This window comes from Uloborus diversus, chromosome 3 (assembly GCF_026930045.1).
Source record: "Uloborus diversus isolate 005 chromosome 3, Udiv.v.3.1, whole genome shotgun sequence".
In the NCBI taxonomy this organism is placed as follows: Eukaryota; Metazoa; Arthropoda; class Arachnida; order Araneae; family Uloboridae; genus Uloborus; species Uloborus diversus.
This window is the reverse complement of record NC_072733.1, coordinates 204,338,504-204,355,320: the sequence shown is the minus strand read 5'-3', so window position 1 is coordinate 204,355,320 and position 16,817 is coordinate 204,338,504. Positions and strand designations below refer to the sequence as shown.

The 16,817-nt window shown below is 31.0% G+C and overlaps 1 protein-coding gene across 1 annotated transcript in view; it reads left to right on the top strand.

Annotated features, from left to right (window-relative positions):
- The window catches only part of LOC129219139 (bridge-like lipid transfer protein family member 1), a 222,328-nt gene that overhangs the window by 43,719 nt on the left and 161,792 nt on the right, over positions 1 to 16,817 (top strand). The window contains 2 exon segments of the mRNA XM_054853459.1: positions 2,046 to 2,203; positions 14,120 to 14,426. Coding sequence (XP_054709434.1) covers positions 2,046 to 2,203; positions 14,120 to 14,426 — 465 coding nt within the window.

The following is a 16,817-nucleotide window of genomic DNA, read 5'->3' as shown; positions in this document are numbered from 1 at the left end:
AAATAATGAATCATGTTGTTCATTTAAATATTTTAAAAAGCAATTTTAAACTCTTAGCCAAAAATTTGGTTGTCAGAAACAACTTTGTTTTTTATCAAGATAACCATAAGAAGCACTACGGTTTTTAGCGTTTGTTGTCCCGAAAAATTGTCCTAACATTTAGAAAATACCCCTTCAATCTCCAGATTTGAACTTAATGTAATATATTTAGTGATAGCTGGAGGCTAGATTATGAAAATATGGCTTTGGAACGAAAATAGAGCTAGAAACGATAAGACTCAAAGTGTGGTTTTGAACACTTGCTCAGAAATTACGCAAAAAAAAGAAAGAAAAAAGAATGAAATCTATTCCCAGACGTTTGAAAGGTGTTGTTGATATTGTGATACTGCATGATATTCTACTAAATAATAACTTAATAAAAAGTTAGATTATTCAATAGTATATAGACATTTTTTAAAGTGTACAAAAACTTTTGTGAGATAAAATTTCTTGCACTTTTTGGTTTTTGATTTTTAAAAAATTAAGTTTTTGTATTTTTTTAAAAAATGTCATGTAGTTTTGTTGAAAATTGATCATAGATCTTATAATTAAATACCTGTGCTGAAATATTAGTTCTAACCAATGGATAAGGTCCTATTTCATTGAAAGTCGTATGTGTACGAACACTTTTGGGAGCCACTGTATTTGCATTTGTGTGATGAGATTATGTCCCTGGTATATTTAAAAATCTTATGTCAGGCACAAATGTTCATCTTTCTGTTCATAGTGTTATCATAAAACAAGTTAAAAATAATAGCTAAGAAATTTGCTTTGATGAATTCTATATCATTCAAAACACTACTGCACTAGAAAACCTAAAAAGTTAAAAGGTTAACTTCTGCAAAAAGGCAAGGAAATTAATAATTACTAAGGCAAGAATAGAGGTTTTTTTTTTTTTTCGTAAAAGGTTTGAAATCACTATGTCAAGAAAAAGAAATTATAGTTCTGAAGTCTTAGTAAGAAAGAACTGTTCAGTATATTTCACTCCTTCATGCAATCCTTTTTTTCCTTTTTAATTCTTTGCGTCCTCTTGACAAGATCAATTTTTTTTTATGTCCTCAAAATCCCCACTGCATAGCCCAGTTCCAAATTCAGTTATTGATTTTCCCACCTGTTCCTTTTGCCGCCTCTAAGTACTAGTACCAACTTGTTAATCCTCCCCTCAATCCATCTGTCCATCAAGTGCTGAAAGCTGTTCAAACCTATCAATGTGACTTTGCGTTCTTTTCCTTTTCTCATCACAATATTTAATCTTTCCTTTGAACCAAATGGATTTGGACAGGTTTCCTTACATCTTTGTTTGTCTCCTGTATTTTTGTTGGATAAGACTGAATTTCTGCTACAGTTATTTAAATTAAAGTAAACCAGATATGAGCTCCATAAGTTAGTTATAATTGTGGAACAAAGGTCTCTGGAACATCAGGGACGTTGAAGGCTGATCTAGAATAGACACCCTAATAGATAGTTTTATGGTGTAGCATAAGCAATTTGGGCATTTAAGCTCCAAACCTGTGAATGGATTTTCTTGTTCTGATAATGTGTTTGGTCTTGATAGTCTGAAAGGTGCAATTTAGATGTGTATAACATGAAAAAAATGACCAGAATTAAGTTTAATTGTATAAGTGGAATAAATAAAAAGAATATTTTAGAACTCTCTTTCACAGATGGACAGAAAAAGGCTTCATTGCCTTCTCTTAATAAAGCACAATTCGTTAGGACCATCTGTGATAATTATTCTAGATTCACCATTCTATATGTTCAAAAATAGAAATGAAGTTTTTAAAGACTAAGGCTGTATAAAACTGAAAGATGTCAAATGGTGGGCATGTTGATTTAATTAACACATAATGGAATTTAATTTTGTCCAGAAAAAACCTTTATTTGTTGCTTGTACTATGACTTCAAAGTTTGGTTTTTATTGTCAGTTGCCATATGTTGTTTTATCTCATATTCAACATATATTGCATTGTTAAATGATTTGTCTCCTTTTAAAACATCCCCCACAGGGAGAAAGTTGTGATATGTCTCTTTATCTTCCTGAAGTTAATACTAATAGAGACATTTTATTGATGCTTGAGAAATGTTCAAAATTAACATCTAGAGAAGGATCTCCAGCACCTCATGTTGTAAACTGCAAGAAATGGAGAAATATGGCAAAAACAAGGTATAACTTGAATGTTTTTTTTTTCAGTTTCATAATATTCTGATTTCTAATGTCATTTTATGTGTGAATTTTTTATACACAAAACAGCGTAATTATACTTTAATAACTAGAAGTTTATTTTAGCAAACATGATTTTCAAAAACACACAATTGATATGAAAAATATTTTAAGTACTCTACTTGCAATGGATTTAAATAGTGAAATTCCTAATTCTGTGTTAATAATTACCTTACAAATACAGGGAATTATTTGATACCCTGTATACAAACTCAAAGTATTATCTTGCTCCTTGCATAGCAATATAAAATAGAAATATATTTTATTTATCTCAGTATAATCTCTATCACATGTGATTTCAAATAATAGTGCTTAGCTAGTTCTAAATATAAAATTTCAGTAAAAGAAATCAATCAAAAATTTAAATGCTGTTTCTTGAAGCTCAAAAAAAGTCTTCTATAAAAAATATTGATACAAGTTGAGTTGTGTGGGAGAAGAAAAAAGTTACATCTGAGAGGTGGTGCAATCTTCTGACTGCAAAGTTAGAAGAATTGGGTGGGATGTGAACCAGGTAATAGCTGCACAGCACTACTCTTTTATCATGAAACTGCATCATGCCAGGTAGCACCCCTGATTTATAAAACTTTTAAAGTGGTTGTTAACATTGTGAAAATCATTTTAAAATGTTTTTGAAATCTTGAAACGTTACTGGTGCTACCTAGGATGCATTTGGAAAAGTTTCCGGATGCTTTATTCAATTAAGATCTGCTATCTATACTTGAGGTTTGAAAAGGCAAAAGTGTTTTCAATTTTCTTGCATCTATTTATCGGAATTCCTGAAAAGGGTGAATCTCTGTACCTTGCCGAGATTAAATTTATAAAATGAAATAACCTTGTTTGACTTAGAAGAAATTTACAGGTGATAAGAATGTTAGGTATATTGGAATACAACTTTTGGCTAGTTTAATAGATATGTTTTACCAATGTCAGTATCAGTACTTATTTATTGTTGATCTATGGCTCCTTCAGCTTAACTTCATTCATACTAATACTCTTGTTCAAATTTTTAATAAAACTAACTAGCTTTCATGGCCTTTTTTTGTGTGTGTGAAAACATGCTGCATATAGATCAAGTGCGCTCGCATAAGCTGACCTTGAACCTTTGTACACATGTGAATTTTTTCATGTCAGTCTATAGGGTCAGTCTCTGGAAAGTAGCATTTGACTGCAATGCATTCATTGTCTTTTTTAATTTCAAAGGAAATGACAAAATGATTGAAGCAGTGTCATGACATCTAATTTTTCCAGTAAATGGGAGACAGCCAACTTTTACAGGATTCAATACTATATCCCAGGGGTTCTGAAACTGGGTGCTATGGTAAGAGCTGCCGCAAAGTGTCCATTGTATCCATATGTATAACTGGGTATGCCAAATAAGGTCATGTAGACCAATGAAGTCATCCCCTTATTTTTTAATGTAGCATAATAAAAATTGGCTATATCGTGTCTTTATCGTCATCATAAAGCCTGACTTATGATTAAGAATTTTCAGCAAGCAGTTATTGACTCCCAGGCAACAATGTAGCAAAAGCTACGAGGTCATTCCATAGTGATGAACGTAACATTCAGAGACTCGGTTTCGTTGCATAGCATGAGTTTAAAACGTCTAATAATCATTTACTTGCGGTTTTGTGAAATTTTATGAAAGAATAAAACTTCTGTGTAATATTGATGCAAGAAAACACAGTATAAATCAGATAAATTGGTTTTTGAAGCTAAATTACTATAGTGTGACGAACTTAACATTTTTGCAATCTTGAATTTGCAACATGAAATTCAGCTCTCAATTTATCTAAAGTTTAGGTAGATATTATTGTAAAAACAATGCAGTGTGTTAGTTTCATTCCTTAACTTTTATTTTTCATGCAGAATAATACTCATTTTTCTCATAATGTGACAGAAATGATTATTTCTTCAAAATATGACGTGTGACAAATGTAACATTGAAGAGCGTTACTCTGAAATTACGTTCGTCATGGTGAAGACTCGATTAGTTTTTTAGACTGTTACGTGTCTAAATATTAATTAATAAATAAGCACTGATATTTTGTCTTAAAAAGTAACACTTAAAGCAACAATTTTTCAACTTGGATTAAGTAAATGTTTTTTTATTGGCTTTGTGCAAAATTTATTTTTTTCTCCTTTGTTTTGAAGTGAAACTTTAATGCAAGAGCTTTGATTTTCTGATCCCCAACCTTTTTGTGTGACGGAAATGATGTAGTTGTTTTTAATTGTTACCAGAAAAATTAAAAAATGATAGCGTTTGAATTTAATTTTGTTAATAAAATTTACAATATAATTTCAAGGCTTAAGTAAGCATATATTTGTGGATTTTGGTCACTTTAATCGTTTCTAATAATGGAGGTTTTCAGGGATTTCTTTGATTTAAGTTCAAGAGCGTAATCCACATTGCTAAGGTTTAGCCTTGAATTTAGTTATTAACTTTTATTATAAAAATTAACTTTATTATTACTATGATTTTTTATTGTTTTTGGCAACAGCTTAAAGGCAGATTTCAAGCAATTTTTAGTTTTCCCACTGTTTATAATGTATTTTCTTCATTAAAATGTACAATCATTTTGTGAATATATCAAAGTCAGATGCAGAAAGAACAAGAGCTTGGCATGAGAGAAAACTTATGAGTGAAATGGCAGTTTAGAATGTAATAAAGAAGAAAAGATAGAAGTTTTTCTTCTGTCTTTGGTCTTTACAACTCACTTTTTTTTACATCACACATAAGTGGAACTTTTTATTTCCAGAAAGCTATCAAGAAATGTAATCTTCTTTGTGAAAACAATATTCATTGTAAGGATTGTTTTTTCAAGACGTCTTCCAAGAACTTTTTGACTTTCCTTTTTGCCACAGATTCATTGACATTCCAATATTATTATTACTATGTAGCAAGGTAACATATAAAAGCCTTTGTTCCTGGGACTACATGGAAGAGCATGCTTTTTGAATTTTTCTGTAAACTTAGTTGTTGAGAAAGGCAAAGTTGCATTGGTTTACAACTCTATATAAAGCGAGCTTACTAGCTTCTCTAAAATTGATTTTCACCTCCTGACTTCTCATTTTTAATTCCTCGGTCTTCTTGATTTTTGTTTTTTTTACTTCCTTTTACAAAAAAGGAAGTATTGTATTCGCGAAAAAATGTTCACTCAAAAATCGGCCTTAATTTCCATTTTGCTCACCCCCAAATGAATGTTGAGTTTTTTTCCCCGGACCCGACCGCATGTGGATATATGCCTAGGAACGTACAGACACCCAAAATATCCATATTGACGATCCCGGAGTTAATTACAATGAGTTTTCTCGTGACGTCCGTATGTACGTATGTGTGTGCATATGTATCTCGCATAACTCAAAAACGGTATGTCCTAAAGAGTTGAAATTTGGTACATAGACTCCTAGTGGGGTCTAGTTGTGCACCTTCCCTTTTGGTTGCATTCGGATGTTCCTAAGGGGTCTTTTACACTTTTTTGGGGGGAAATCATTGTTAATTTCAATGCTAACTCAAGTGGTGTTGTAATTTGTCAAACACTTGGCGATATATCGCCAAGCTTTCGGCTGCCAAGTTTTGTCGCCAACTTGGAGATAACTTTGAAGATTTTTTTTTAAAATCTGGTTTTAATTCGGCCAATGTTGGTGATATTTAAAGAGTTAACCACTGAATCACATTAAAATTGCCAATAATGGGGAAATAAATCTGTGTAAAACTTTTTTTGCATCTGTTTGCAAGAAACTAAGGGTGAAAATTTTTAGTGTTTCCCTGCTTACTCCAAGGAGCTATTATCATTAAATTGGCATAAAAGGAAGTCATGTGATGCACATGTCAGTTTGTTTTTAAAAATCGTTGTGTGTGTGTTTGTGTTTTTTTTTTTTTGCCGTAATATTGGCATACGTTCTGCTGCTTTTTTTCCTGTCATTTTCTTTTTGTTTATCTGCCATTCTTACTCTGCTTTAACTCTAACTCTTTTTTTTTTGAGCTGCCGATTTTTCCATAAAATTCAACCCAAGAAAATTCCACAAATATGTGTTGAAAATTGAGTTAATTGTTGCAAAAATTACAAAATATTATACATTAACATTTAAAAAACAACTATTTCAAAATTTACATTTCATTTGTTATTGAACTAAACGTTTGAAAGATGCAGTGTTTGTTTCAAGTGATTACGTTCGTCACAATATGTTACGTTCGTCACACTGATAGCTAATTGTGTAAATAATTTAATTAAAATTCACCATTTTAAATGCATTCTGAGAAGTTCTTGGGAAGAGAATAAAGCAAAATTTTTTTTATAGTCCTATAAAAAGTGTGGAAGGGAAAATACATCATTTTGTGATGAACGTTACAGGCTGTTCAACACAGAATTCAAATTAGGCTCAACGAGAAAAAAATTAAAATTCAATGAAAGATTGAAGAAACTGAAATCTTAAAATATAAGCAATAACTGAAAAAAAAATATTTGCATGGAATGTATGCTTAAAAAATTACAGGTCGCGTTTCTTGAATGCTTCATAGTTAAAATTTACATGTTGTTGAAGATCTTTAAGCAGTAATTATTCTACGCACGGCATTCATTTTGAAAAACCTTTTACGAGATTGGAAAATTAAGAATGTTATCTCTAAAATTATGTATAACATATTACTATTTAATGAGTTTGAAATTTTGGCCTGCAGGTTAACTTTTTTGTCGAATGACCCTATTACAGAAGAGAGATGTCAAAATTAACTTATCTGATTTTACTACATTTTGTTTTCTACGTTGTTCACTGTAGTTTACTAGCATAAAAAAAGTTTACTGTTCTTCAAGCCTAATTTATGTAGTTGACGAATTCAAAGAGAAACCTGTCTTTGTGTCCTGTCATTTTTTTCCTATTACTTGATATCCTAGAAAAGTAGATTGTAGCCCAATAAGCCATCTGATGAATATGAATTCAGTTATAAATGAGCATGATATTTGGTTATAAAAAATTAGGTTAGGCTTATTTAGTGTATTTATCTACATATAATACAGATTGACTCAGGTGCCGCAAGATAAGTATTTCGTCAAAGGGCGCCATGAGCCGAAAAAGTTTGAGAACCCCTGCTATATCACATTCCATCTGATGTCAATCATTACATTAATTATTGCATAATGGTTGTAAAATTAGTTGGCTGTTACTTTTCAAAGATTTTTTTCAACTAGGACTGATAGATAGTGAGTTTCAAACAGCTCAAGTAAGAATAAACGAGATATTGAACTTACTTTTCAAAAAATTTCCCTCATTGTAACCATACCTTTTCTCCTTCAAACTAATCTGCTTAAATCATTCCTTTTATAAAATTCTTAAATTTAGTTTTGATTTTCTTTGTATCAAAAAAATTCTTTGTATGATTTCTTTGGACACTTGAAACCTTCTTCTCTGATCCATATTGTATTTACTGATGTATGATTTTCTCATGCTTACAGCTTTGTGATGAGGTGAGTTGAGCGAATTTTGCCTTGTTTTGGCCAGTGTACTTACACACCAGGTAGTAGAGTTTCTTCTGGCAGTCTGTGATGCAAATTGAAAATCCCCTAAATATTCTGCAAGATACACCAACATTACAGTAATTTCAAAATCTAAATGAGCACTGAGAAATGTTATGTTTAAAAATACAATACTAAGCTTAAAAAAACAGAAGTACATGCTATCTGTGTATTATATCCCAGAAAATACTGTGCAAATCTTTACTGGCTGAGATTTAAGATTATTATTTCCTTAACACAATTAAGATTTTTTTTTCTGCCCCAACTAAGAAATTGTCTGCAGATTTTCTCAAATAGGTGATTTTTAAGAAGCCTGAATTAAGCCACTTTTTTCCCTTGAAAGTTTTCTTTCTTTATTTTTTAACTCATCTTGAATTGTTTGAGACAATGAGTTTCAGTATTACAACTTTCCTCTTCCTACATTCCTTCGTCTGGAGGCAATGTTTCTGTCTATTGTATTTCCCTTCTTGCTTCAATTTTTCTCAGCACCCTTTTTGCCATTCTGCTGTTACTGGTGTAAGAGTTTAAAAACTTCTCTTTTATCGGAAGAAAAACCTTTTAGTACTACAGAAGGCAAAAATGTTCATGTGGAACATATAATAGAAACATATTAGAAATCTGAGAGCCAAATGTTGATCCTTAAAATAACTAAAACATTACAAAACTAAATGAAATTATCCTATTAAATTAATGTCAGTAGTATTATGAAGCATATATTGGTGTGTGTATAAATGCAAACTTCCTATTAGCCCCTAAAGTAGCAGTAGGATGCAATAAATACCATTAAGAAGTTAGTGTTATCTTGTATTGGCCCTAACATACATTATGTGTGACTCACATTACAAAATAAAGATGTTTATTTTCAATGTAGAATAATAAAAAAATAATCAAATCGGCCTAAAATTTCTTTTTGGCAATATAAATGTGTAGGAGAAAGTTTTAATGTTTTTATTTACATGCTGTAAATTTTACAATGGTTGAAATAAATAAATTACTAAATTTTGGGACTCACATTAGAAAGAAGGAAAGAAATAATAATAAAAAAAAAATAAATAAAATGAATGATTTAACAATCAATTCCTTTCATTTATTTTAAGGAGAAATTTTATAACATGCTATAATAATTGTCTTCTTATTGAATAAATTTGTCAGAAAAAATGCAATTATATAATTGCAGAAACAGGCTAAAATAATAAAATATGCACATTTGAATTGCTTCAAACAGAGAGAGAATTTCACCAGAATTTGCTCCCAGAACAAGTTTTCTTTCAAAAAGAAACAGGCTCACCTGGGGTTACAGCGTTCTAACGTGTAAATTTCAATTAATACAGAGAACACACACACATAAAAGAAAAAAAAAAGTTTGAGACATTTTTTTTTTCTTTTTTTCTTCTTCTTCTTCTTCTTCTTTTTTTTTTTTTTGAACACCAAGTTCTGTGTTATGTGGAATCCCCCTATAGCTCACTTAAATTTTTAAAAACAATGTAGAAAGAATAAAAATATTGAAAAGTGTGAAAGTAAAATAGGAGAGTAGATCAAATATAAACCAGAATTTCATTAAAAAAGTTGTTTGTATCAACCAAAAAAAAAAAAAAAAAAAAATTCATAAGCCATCCTCTTTCTCATATTGCCCTTACTCTAATTACAAATAAGATTCTTACAAAGAAAAGAGAGACATGTGCAGAGCTAACTGCACACAAACTTCTCTAGACACTTAAATCATCATCAAATTGCTGTCCTCCTAAGTCTTTTTTGAGTGTTCCAAACAAATGGCAGTCATAGGGCGATAAATCTGGACTGTACTAAGGGATTTCAGAAGCGTTCAATGAAATTTCTTAACTTTTTCCCAATTTAAAGCAGAAGTATGTGGCCTTGCAGACTACTATCTAAATGTTTTATGTTTCGATTGGTGTCCTTGTGTGCTGCGATATGCAGCTAGTGCTTCATCCAAAATATGACAGTAATAGCCTGCATTAGTTGTCCTTCTTCAATAATGTCAGGAATGGCAGCAATGTTTTCCACAATGATTTTTGTCCATGTCTCCTTTCATCAGGTTTGTTTTCAACATCTGTTTCTTTTCCATGCTTTTTTTATCCTACGCTTACACTTGAGTGTGCAAAGGGTTTCTTCTGTAAACTGTGCATGAAGCTGTCTCAGAATTTCAGAGGGTTTAGTGCTCTCTTTTGTGAGAAATTTAATAATGCTGTGTTGAGCAACAGACGTGTGCTCTTCTACCTCATTCATGGCATACTGAAGCAGCCCAGTTCTCCAAAGTGTAATCGAACACAAAAACCCTTCTTCAGACATCCCCAACACCGTATTGGCAAGGTGCCACCTCAGATTTATTACTAGCAGCAGCGTTAGAGTCAATTTTTTGTTTATATTTTATCTGCCATGATATACGAGAGAAAAATATTCCTTTACATTTCCTAAGAGTATAGCAAACAATGATGAAATGGTTGTAGAAAACATTATCGGAAAAATTTCTCAACTTAAAAGATCAAAATGCGTGACTTTTTGAGCACTGAAATAAATGCTGAATAAATTACACGATGTGTACCGCCAAGAAAATTTCATAAAAACATCCCATTCTAAAAGAATTATCAGACTTGCATATTGTTACCATGTGATGTGAAAAGCCAGTTCCTCTACATTATAGCAGCTGCAGCCAAGATTCCAATTGAATTAGTAGACAAATAGCTAGGAAGAGTAGCAAGTTCATAATACCAAAAAATGCAGGCTTCTTATCAATATATGATGTTTCATTTTCTGTTTCTACCATTGAAATTGAGCACGGGTTGAACTTTTTTTCCCTACATTATACCAGGAACCATTATAACTCAAGACATTCAAAAATATAACATAATAGCTTCAAATCTTTCAAAGAAAAGTGAATCTCCTGAAAATCAAAACTGAATTTTTTACTTTTTGGAACAAACCTTTCAATGATGGTGTAACTTTTAAAAGCTACACTGTTTGACTTGGTGAGGGCACATAAGTACTTTCAAATGGATTTGTGATGGTTGCAGCATTTTTTTACAATGACGAATTGAAAATCAGTCTCAAGGAATGCCCAACTTTATACACTCTAGTAATAGCGGAATATTTTAGAATAAATTTTTGAGCAAGAAATTCCAGCTGTATATTGAAAATAGCATCCACAAATTCGAACTTTGTATGGATAAAGCCTTTAATCTCACATGTCCACAGCTACTTATTTACAACATAAAGTATCAGAAATGGGAAAGAAAGTGTCCCTATTTAGTGAAACACTTGTAAAACTACATGACACTTCTCCAATGAACTTTGATGCTTTTGGTTTATTTCAACAAATTTTATAAAAATAGCATCCAAGAACATTGAATTGACTTTGGAAAGGGACTCGAGGAGTGAATTAAACATGACATGAAGGTACTGATATGAAAATAATTTGCATGGAAAATTCAAATTAGAACTATTGTCAAAAACCATGTGGTAGACTCCATGTCAATTCAACAAGGGGTGTAACATGATGGTCTCAAATTTTTTTGAATTTAACAAATGTTGAAATTCATAAAAAATTAAGAACATATGTTTTTTTTGGCCAAAAAAATTCCTGGGCCAAGATACAGGTCGCCAAAGATGGCGGTCTTCTCACTTAGGATTTTCGTCAAATTTTTAAAGTCCATTATTTCAGGAATGGTAAAACACATTTTGTTGCAGTTTATTTTATTTAAAAGGATATTTTTTCTTGTTTAAAAACATATGCAGCATTTTGAAATATGTGCTTTAGTTTTTTTTCCACAGTCTTTTGAAAAAAAAAAAAGTTTAAAATATTTTTTTTTTATTTTTCTCAAATACGTCAATTTCAAAGCTTTTCATATTTTTACAGTTTATTAGTATCACTGAACACTACGTTCCTTGAAAAGGAGAGATTCTACTTTTTCATTTAACAGATTTTAGAGGCATTTGAAAAAATGAGGGTTTTTAAGGAACTCTTCACGTAATGGCGGACCTGAAAATTCAAAAAAAAAAAAAATTTTGCAACAAGTGACCAGAGAACACTTTTAATTAAGTTATATAGCGAAATTTTCATTTTAGTCTCTACCTTATCCAGAAATTTTATTTTTTATGAAAACAAGAACGCGGCCTCCAGTCGATTCGCTGCTTTTCCCCTTCAGCGTATCGCCGAAAGAATAGTTCAGCACAATGCTATTTCGTTCTCACTAAATTCAATATCATGATAAAATGGCGAATCAAAATGAAAATTTTGCTATATAACTGAATTAAAAGTGTTCTCTGGTCACTTCTTGCAAAATTTTTTTTTGAATTTTCAGGTCTGCCATTATGTGAAGAGTTCCTTAAAAACCCTCATTTTTTCAAATGCCTCTAAAATCTGTTAAACGAAAAAGTGGAAGCTCTCCTTTTCAGGGAACATAGTGCTCAGTGGTACTAATAAACTGTAAAAAAAATGAAAATTTTTGAAATTTACGTATTTGAGAAAAATCAAAAAATTATTTTTAACTTTTTTTTCAAAAGACTGTGGAAAAAAAACTAAAGCATACATTTCGAAATGTTGCATATGTTTTTAAACAAGAAAAAATATCCTTTTAAATAAAACAAATGGCAACAAAATATGTTCTACAGTCCCTGAGATAATGGTCTTTAAAAATTTTGACGGAAATTCCAAGTGAGAAGACCGATATCTTTGGAAACATGTATCTCGGCCCAGGAATTTTTTGGCTAAAACAAAAAAAATAAAGAAAGAAAGAAATAAAAAGTATATCCTTATTTTTTATGAATTTTAACATATATTAAATTCAAAAAAATCTGAGACCATCATGTTACACCCCTTGTTGAATTGACATGGATTCAACTATGTCTATATCAGATTATGTCTATATCCCCAAAATTGCTCCATATGTTCATAAAATGAACTTTAAAATCATTTCCATAAAGGCAAACAACCATCTGTAGTGTACATCAGTCTTACCATTCTTTCTCCATTATTTGTATATATTTTTAGCTTTACTGTTGGTTGATTTACTGAATCATGCATAATTATGCTTACAAATTTCCTCAACTTTGTAAAAAAAGAATTCTTGTGTTTCTTTACTGCATTTTCATAAAGTGTATGTTTAAAAGATGCAAAGTTGCATTACAGCATCTGGTCATCTTTAATGTTGGTCTGAGTGACATTGACAGCTTCCCACTTAAGGCATGGTTTCCTATGAGCATTGTTTTTGCAAAATAACTCAACTGCACACTGTAGAGGTTTTACAGACATGTATCAAAACCTAATTTCAGCAATATTTGTTTTGCTTTAACCTTTAATTCTACCTCAGAGCCTGGGTAATGTAAGGCCAAAAATTTTAATTTCCCCTTCATTAGTGCACTGTATGTAGAATCATATTCTGCATCAAGCCACATGATTGTAATTCTAAAAAAAAACTTTTTAATAATTTACCAGTGTTAAAAGGGCATGATTCCAATCCTTTGTATGCACTAAGTGACCGTTTTATCGTTCTACTGTAAAGTAGCCATTGTGTGACTTATGGCAGTCTGTCACTGAGGTGCAGAATTTTTTACCAATAAAAATGTGTTATGCCATCAGCTTTAATAGTCTGTAAGCTGGCATAGGCTAGATATTTGGTTTTTCCATTCAAGAGCATATATGCAATAAAACACCATGTTGAGCCCACTTATGTCTTCTGGTTTTATTGATGTTCCAATCATTACGATGCCTGTTATTGCTTTTTCCAACAAGAAATATTTTTCTTATATTTTGATTATAATGCTTAATATTAACTTATCATGCTTCTTTCCTTTTTAAGCATTTCTTTATGCATCTTTTTGCTTGTCAATATGTTTAACAATAATAATCTCATAAAGTATGAGCATAGATAGTACAGTTTTGTGCATGTGTAGTAAATAGGTATGCTCAAGAAATATGTTTTTATAAAAGGAATTGGCAAGATAAATAGTTTTGTGTTCAAGTGTATGCTGTAAAGGCTTTTATGAAAAGCATTTAGCAATCAAATTTGAATTTGCATCTTTGTACAAAAGTTGCACTATGTGCATGTGTACATGTAGTGATTGGCTCTGTGTTAGAATGCAAGTAATTATTCTAGTTCTTTAAAACTAATGCATGTTGCTTTCCTAATACTTTCAATACAAAGCACATTTTGCTTTATTACTATTTTGCATTGAGTTCACATAGGATGAGTCATGATTTGTTAATTTTTGTTTGTACTGATGATTTTTTCTTTTTAACTTATTTAATTATGGGAAGTTGAAATTTTTTTTTAGTGCCTGGTAAATTTGTTCCTGTGTGATACTAAAAAGTACCTGTTTCTGTGTATTTCAGTGCTGGATGGGTCGATTGCTGGTCCGTGCCAATTGTTGCATTTAGTATTAGTTACATATATCATCCTGCACCTCCATGTGGGCAGTCTGTTTTAGATCTCAACATTACTACACCAGAAAAGGAGGAAATCTTGTTATCACCAATAAGACCTAATGGATCCCAAAGTTGTAAGAAAAAAGCTTATGGTGCAGCTCCAGATTTTGATCCTATGTCTTTTCCTCCTGATATTGTTCACTTAGAACTAGAAATTGGTCCATCAGTTATAAAGTTTTATGGTTCTTTGCTTCGTGTCCTCATTCATCTTAAGGTAGTATTTTAAATTCATCATTTTATTTTTTTATTCTTTAAATGCATTTACAATAATAGTGATAACTTATTAACAAGCCTGCAAAATTCAGTTTGTGTCGCATTTACTAATTTTTAATGAGGGTTTTTTTTCCGCACTGATTCCAAAAGCAGCTATAATTTTTTCCAATAGTAACAGGATCTGTCAAGTAATCTTTACTGCAAAACATTTAAAAAACAAAACAAAATAAAACAAAACAAAACAGAACAAAAGATATATGTAACTTTTACATAGATTTAAAATATTTTTTCTTATAATGCACTTTCTTTTAAAAGCTTAAACTAAGCATTATAATGCAGTTGAACTCTTTTAATACTACCACATTTAATACAAAATCACAGGTAAAACTAACATTTTGTTTGTTAAGTTTGGTTTGCTATTTAGTTACTATAAAAATTTATTGTGTAATACATGCATTAAAATGAAAGTCTGGTTGACACGAACTAAAATTTCAGATCTTTTCAATGGAACTGTTCATGATTGAATACTGTTTGTTTTGAAACATTTTTTATCATTTTGTGAACAGTGGAAAGCTTATTGCGCATCAGGAAAAAAAATGTTAATATTTTACTTATAAAATAAAGCTATAGGGGAAGGTCGGGTAGTATCGGACACCTAAGCCATTTCAATCATAACACTTTTTGTTATTTGTAAAGAATTAGTTTTTACACTAAATTATGCTGTACTAAGTTACCTAACATAAATTGTAAACTTTTGTTACAAAAAAACATGGAGTCGTATTTTTTAAACAAATTTTTGTGAAACTCTATTTTTGGCCAATTTTAAATTTTAGAGGGTTGTATTGGACAAAACATTAAAATGTTGAAATAAAAACAAATAGTTCGGAAAAAAACATTTTAATGTGCAAAAAAATGAAACGAACAAAGTAGTTGGTTACTTAGAATAGTATACAAGTCTAAAAATGAAAATAAGTAATAATTTTTTATGAAAGTTGAAAAATATAGCCTATGGTTGGTTTATCTTTCACTAGCTTCTCTAATTGTCATTTCATTAAGTCCAATTTTTCAATGGCTTCTTTCTCATTTGTTTCTCTCATCCCATTTATGGGGTGATATTTCCATTTCAACTTGTTGGACAAAGAAAAACACCATCAGTATTTTACTTTGGTGCCAGTAACTTTGTCCGATACAACCCGAAATTGGTTTGTCCGATACAACTCGACTGTAAAGCTACAGTTGTTTAACCACCAATATGTTATTACTTAAGCTAGACATTTTTATAGCTCATAATACTTAGATTAATATACTATCGGTCTAAAGGTATAACAATGAAACAATACAACTTACTTTATGTGTAAATATATGCCCCAGAAGTTAAGTTCATGCACTGCAATTCTCTCAACAAACAACTAGCTTTGTACACCAGAACGAACGGTTAATTTGAACCAATATAGCGTCTGTGGCTTTCTTCCACAATACGACACACTATGTTGACCCAGTACGTGCTGCCCCTGGCGGCGGAATTAAGAAGCAGCCCTTGTCGGATACTGCCCGCTGTCCGATACTAAACGACCTTCCCCTACTCTTGTTTATCTGAGGAGATTTCAATTCGCTTAAAGATAAAACTGTCTATCTTTCATTGTGGATTACATCCTATCAATATTGTTAATAATCATTTTACTTTTTTCAATTTTGCCCACAAACATTCAATTTCAGAAATAATAAGAAAAAATTCTGTTTTTTTTTTCAATAATAAATAGTAGCAGTTATTTTTTTAAGTACAATTACTCAAGCGTTTCATTAATTTTCCACAGTATCTCTTATCCACTCTTGTTACGAATAATGGCAAATACAAATTCATGGATTTTAACATCTTGTCTTAACCAAACTCAACCTTATGTCCAAACAAATGAAAGGTGTACAGAAAAGAACACTGATCTCTGATTCTTTAACAAAAATTACAAAAATATTGGCTTGAATTTGTTTTTTTTTTTCAATTGATCTATTCAATTTTGTTGAGGCATGTGAAGCTTTCCATAACCTCTACCAACCCAGCTGAAACTTTGATAAATTTAAACACCACTATTTTTTGCACTTATTTATAGAACATTATGACAAGATATTCTTAAGGAGTTTGTTGTTGCTGTTGACACAGTGGATAGGGGTGTTCTTTCCCTATTAGCTGATCTCAGCTTTTATAACATAGTGGTATATTATGCATCAATAACTTGTGCTTCTCAAGGTAAAGAATTTCACACCCTACCTCCTACATCAAAAGTTCACTATGTTTGGTCATGATTTTTCTCTTATACTATGTGTGTCAGAAGTATTTTACAAATATGAGCTTATTAATGTATTTACACTTTCTTTTTAAACAGTCTTTTAAACGTTT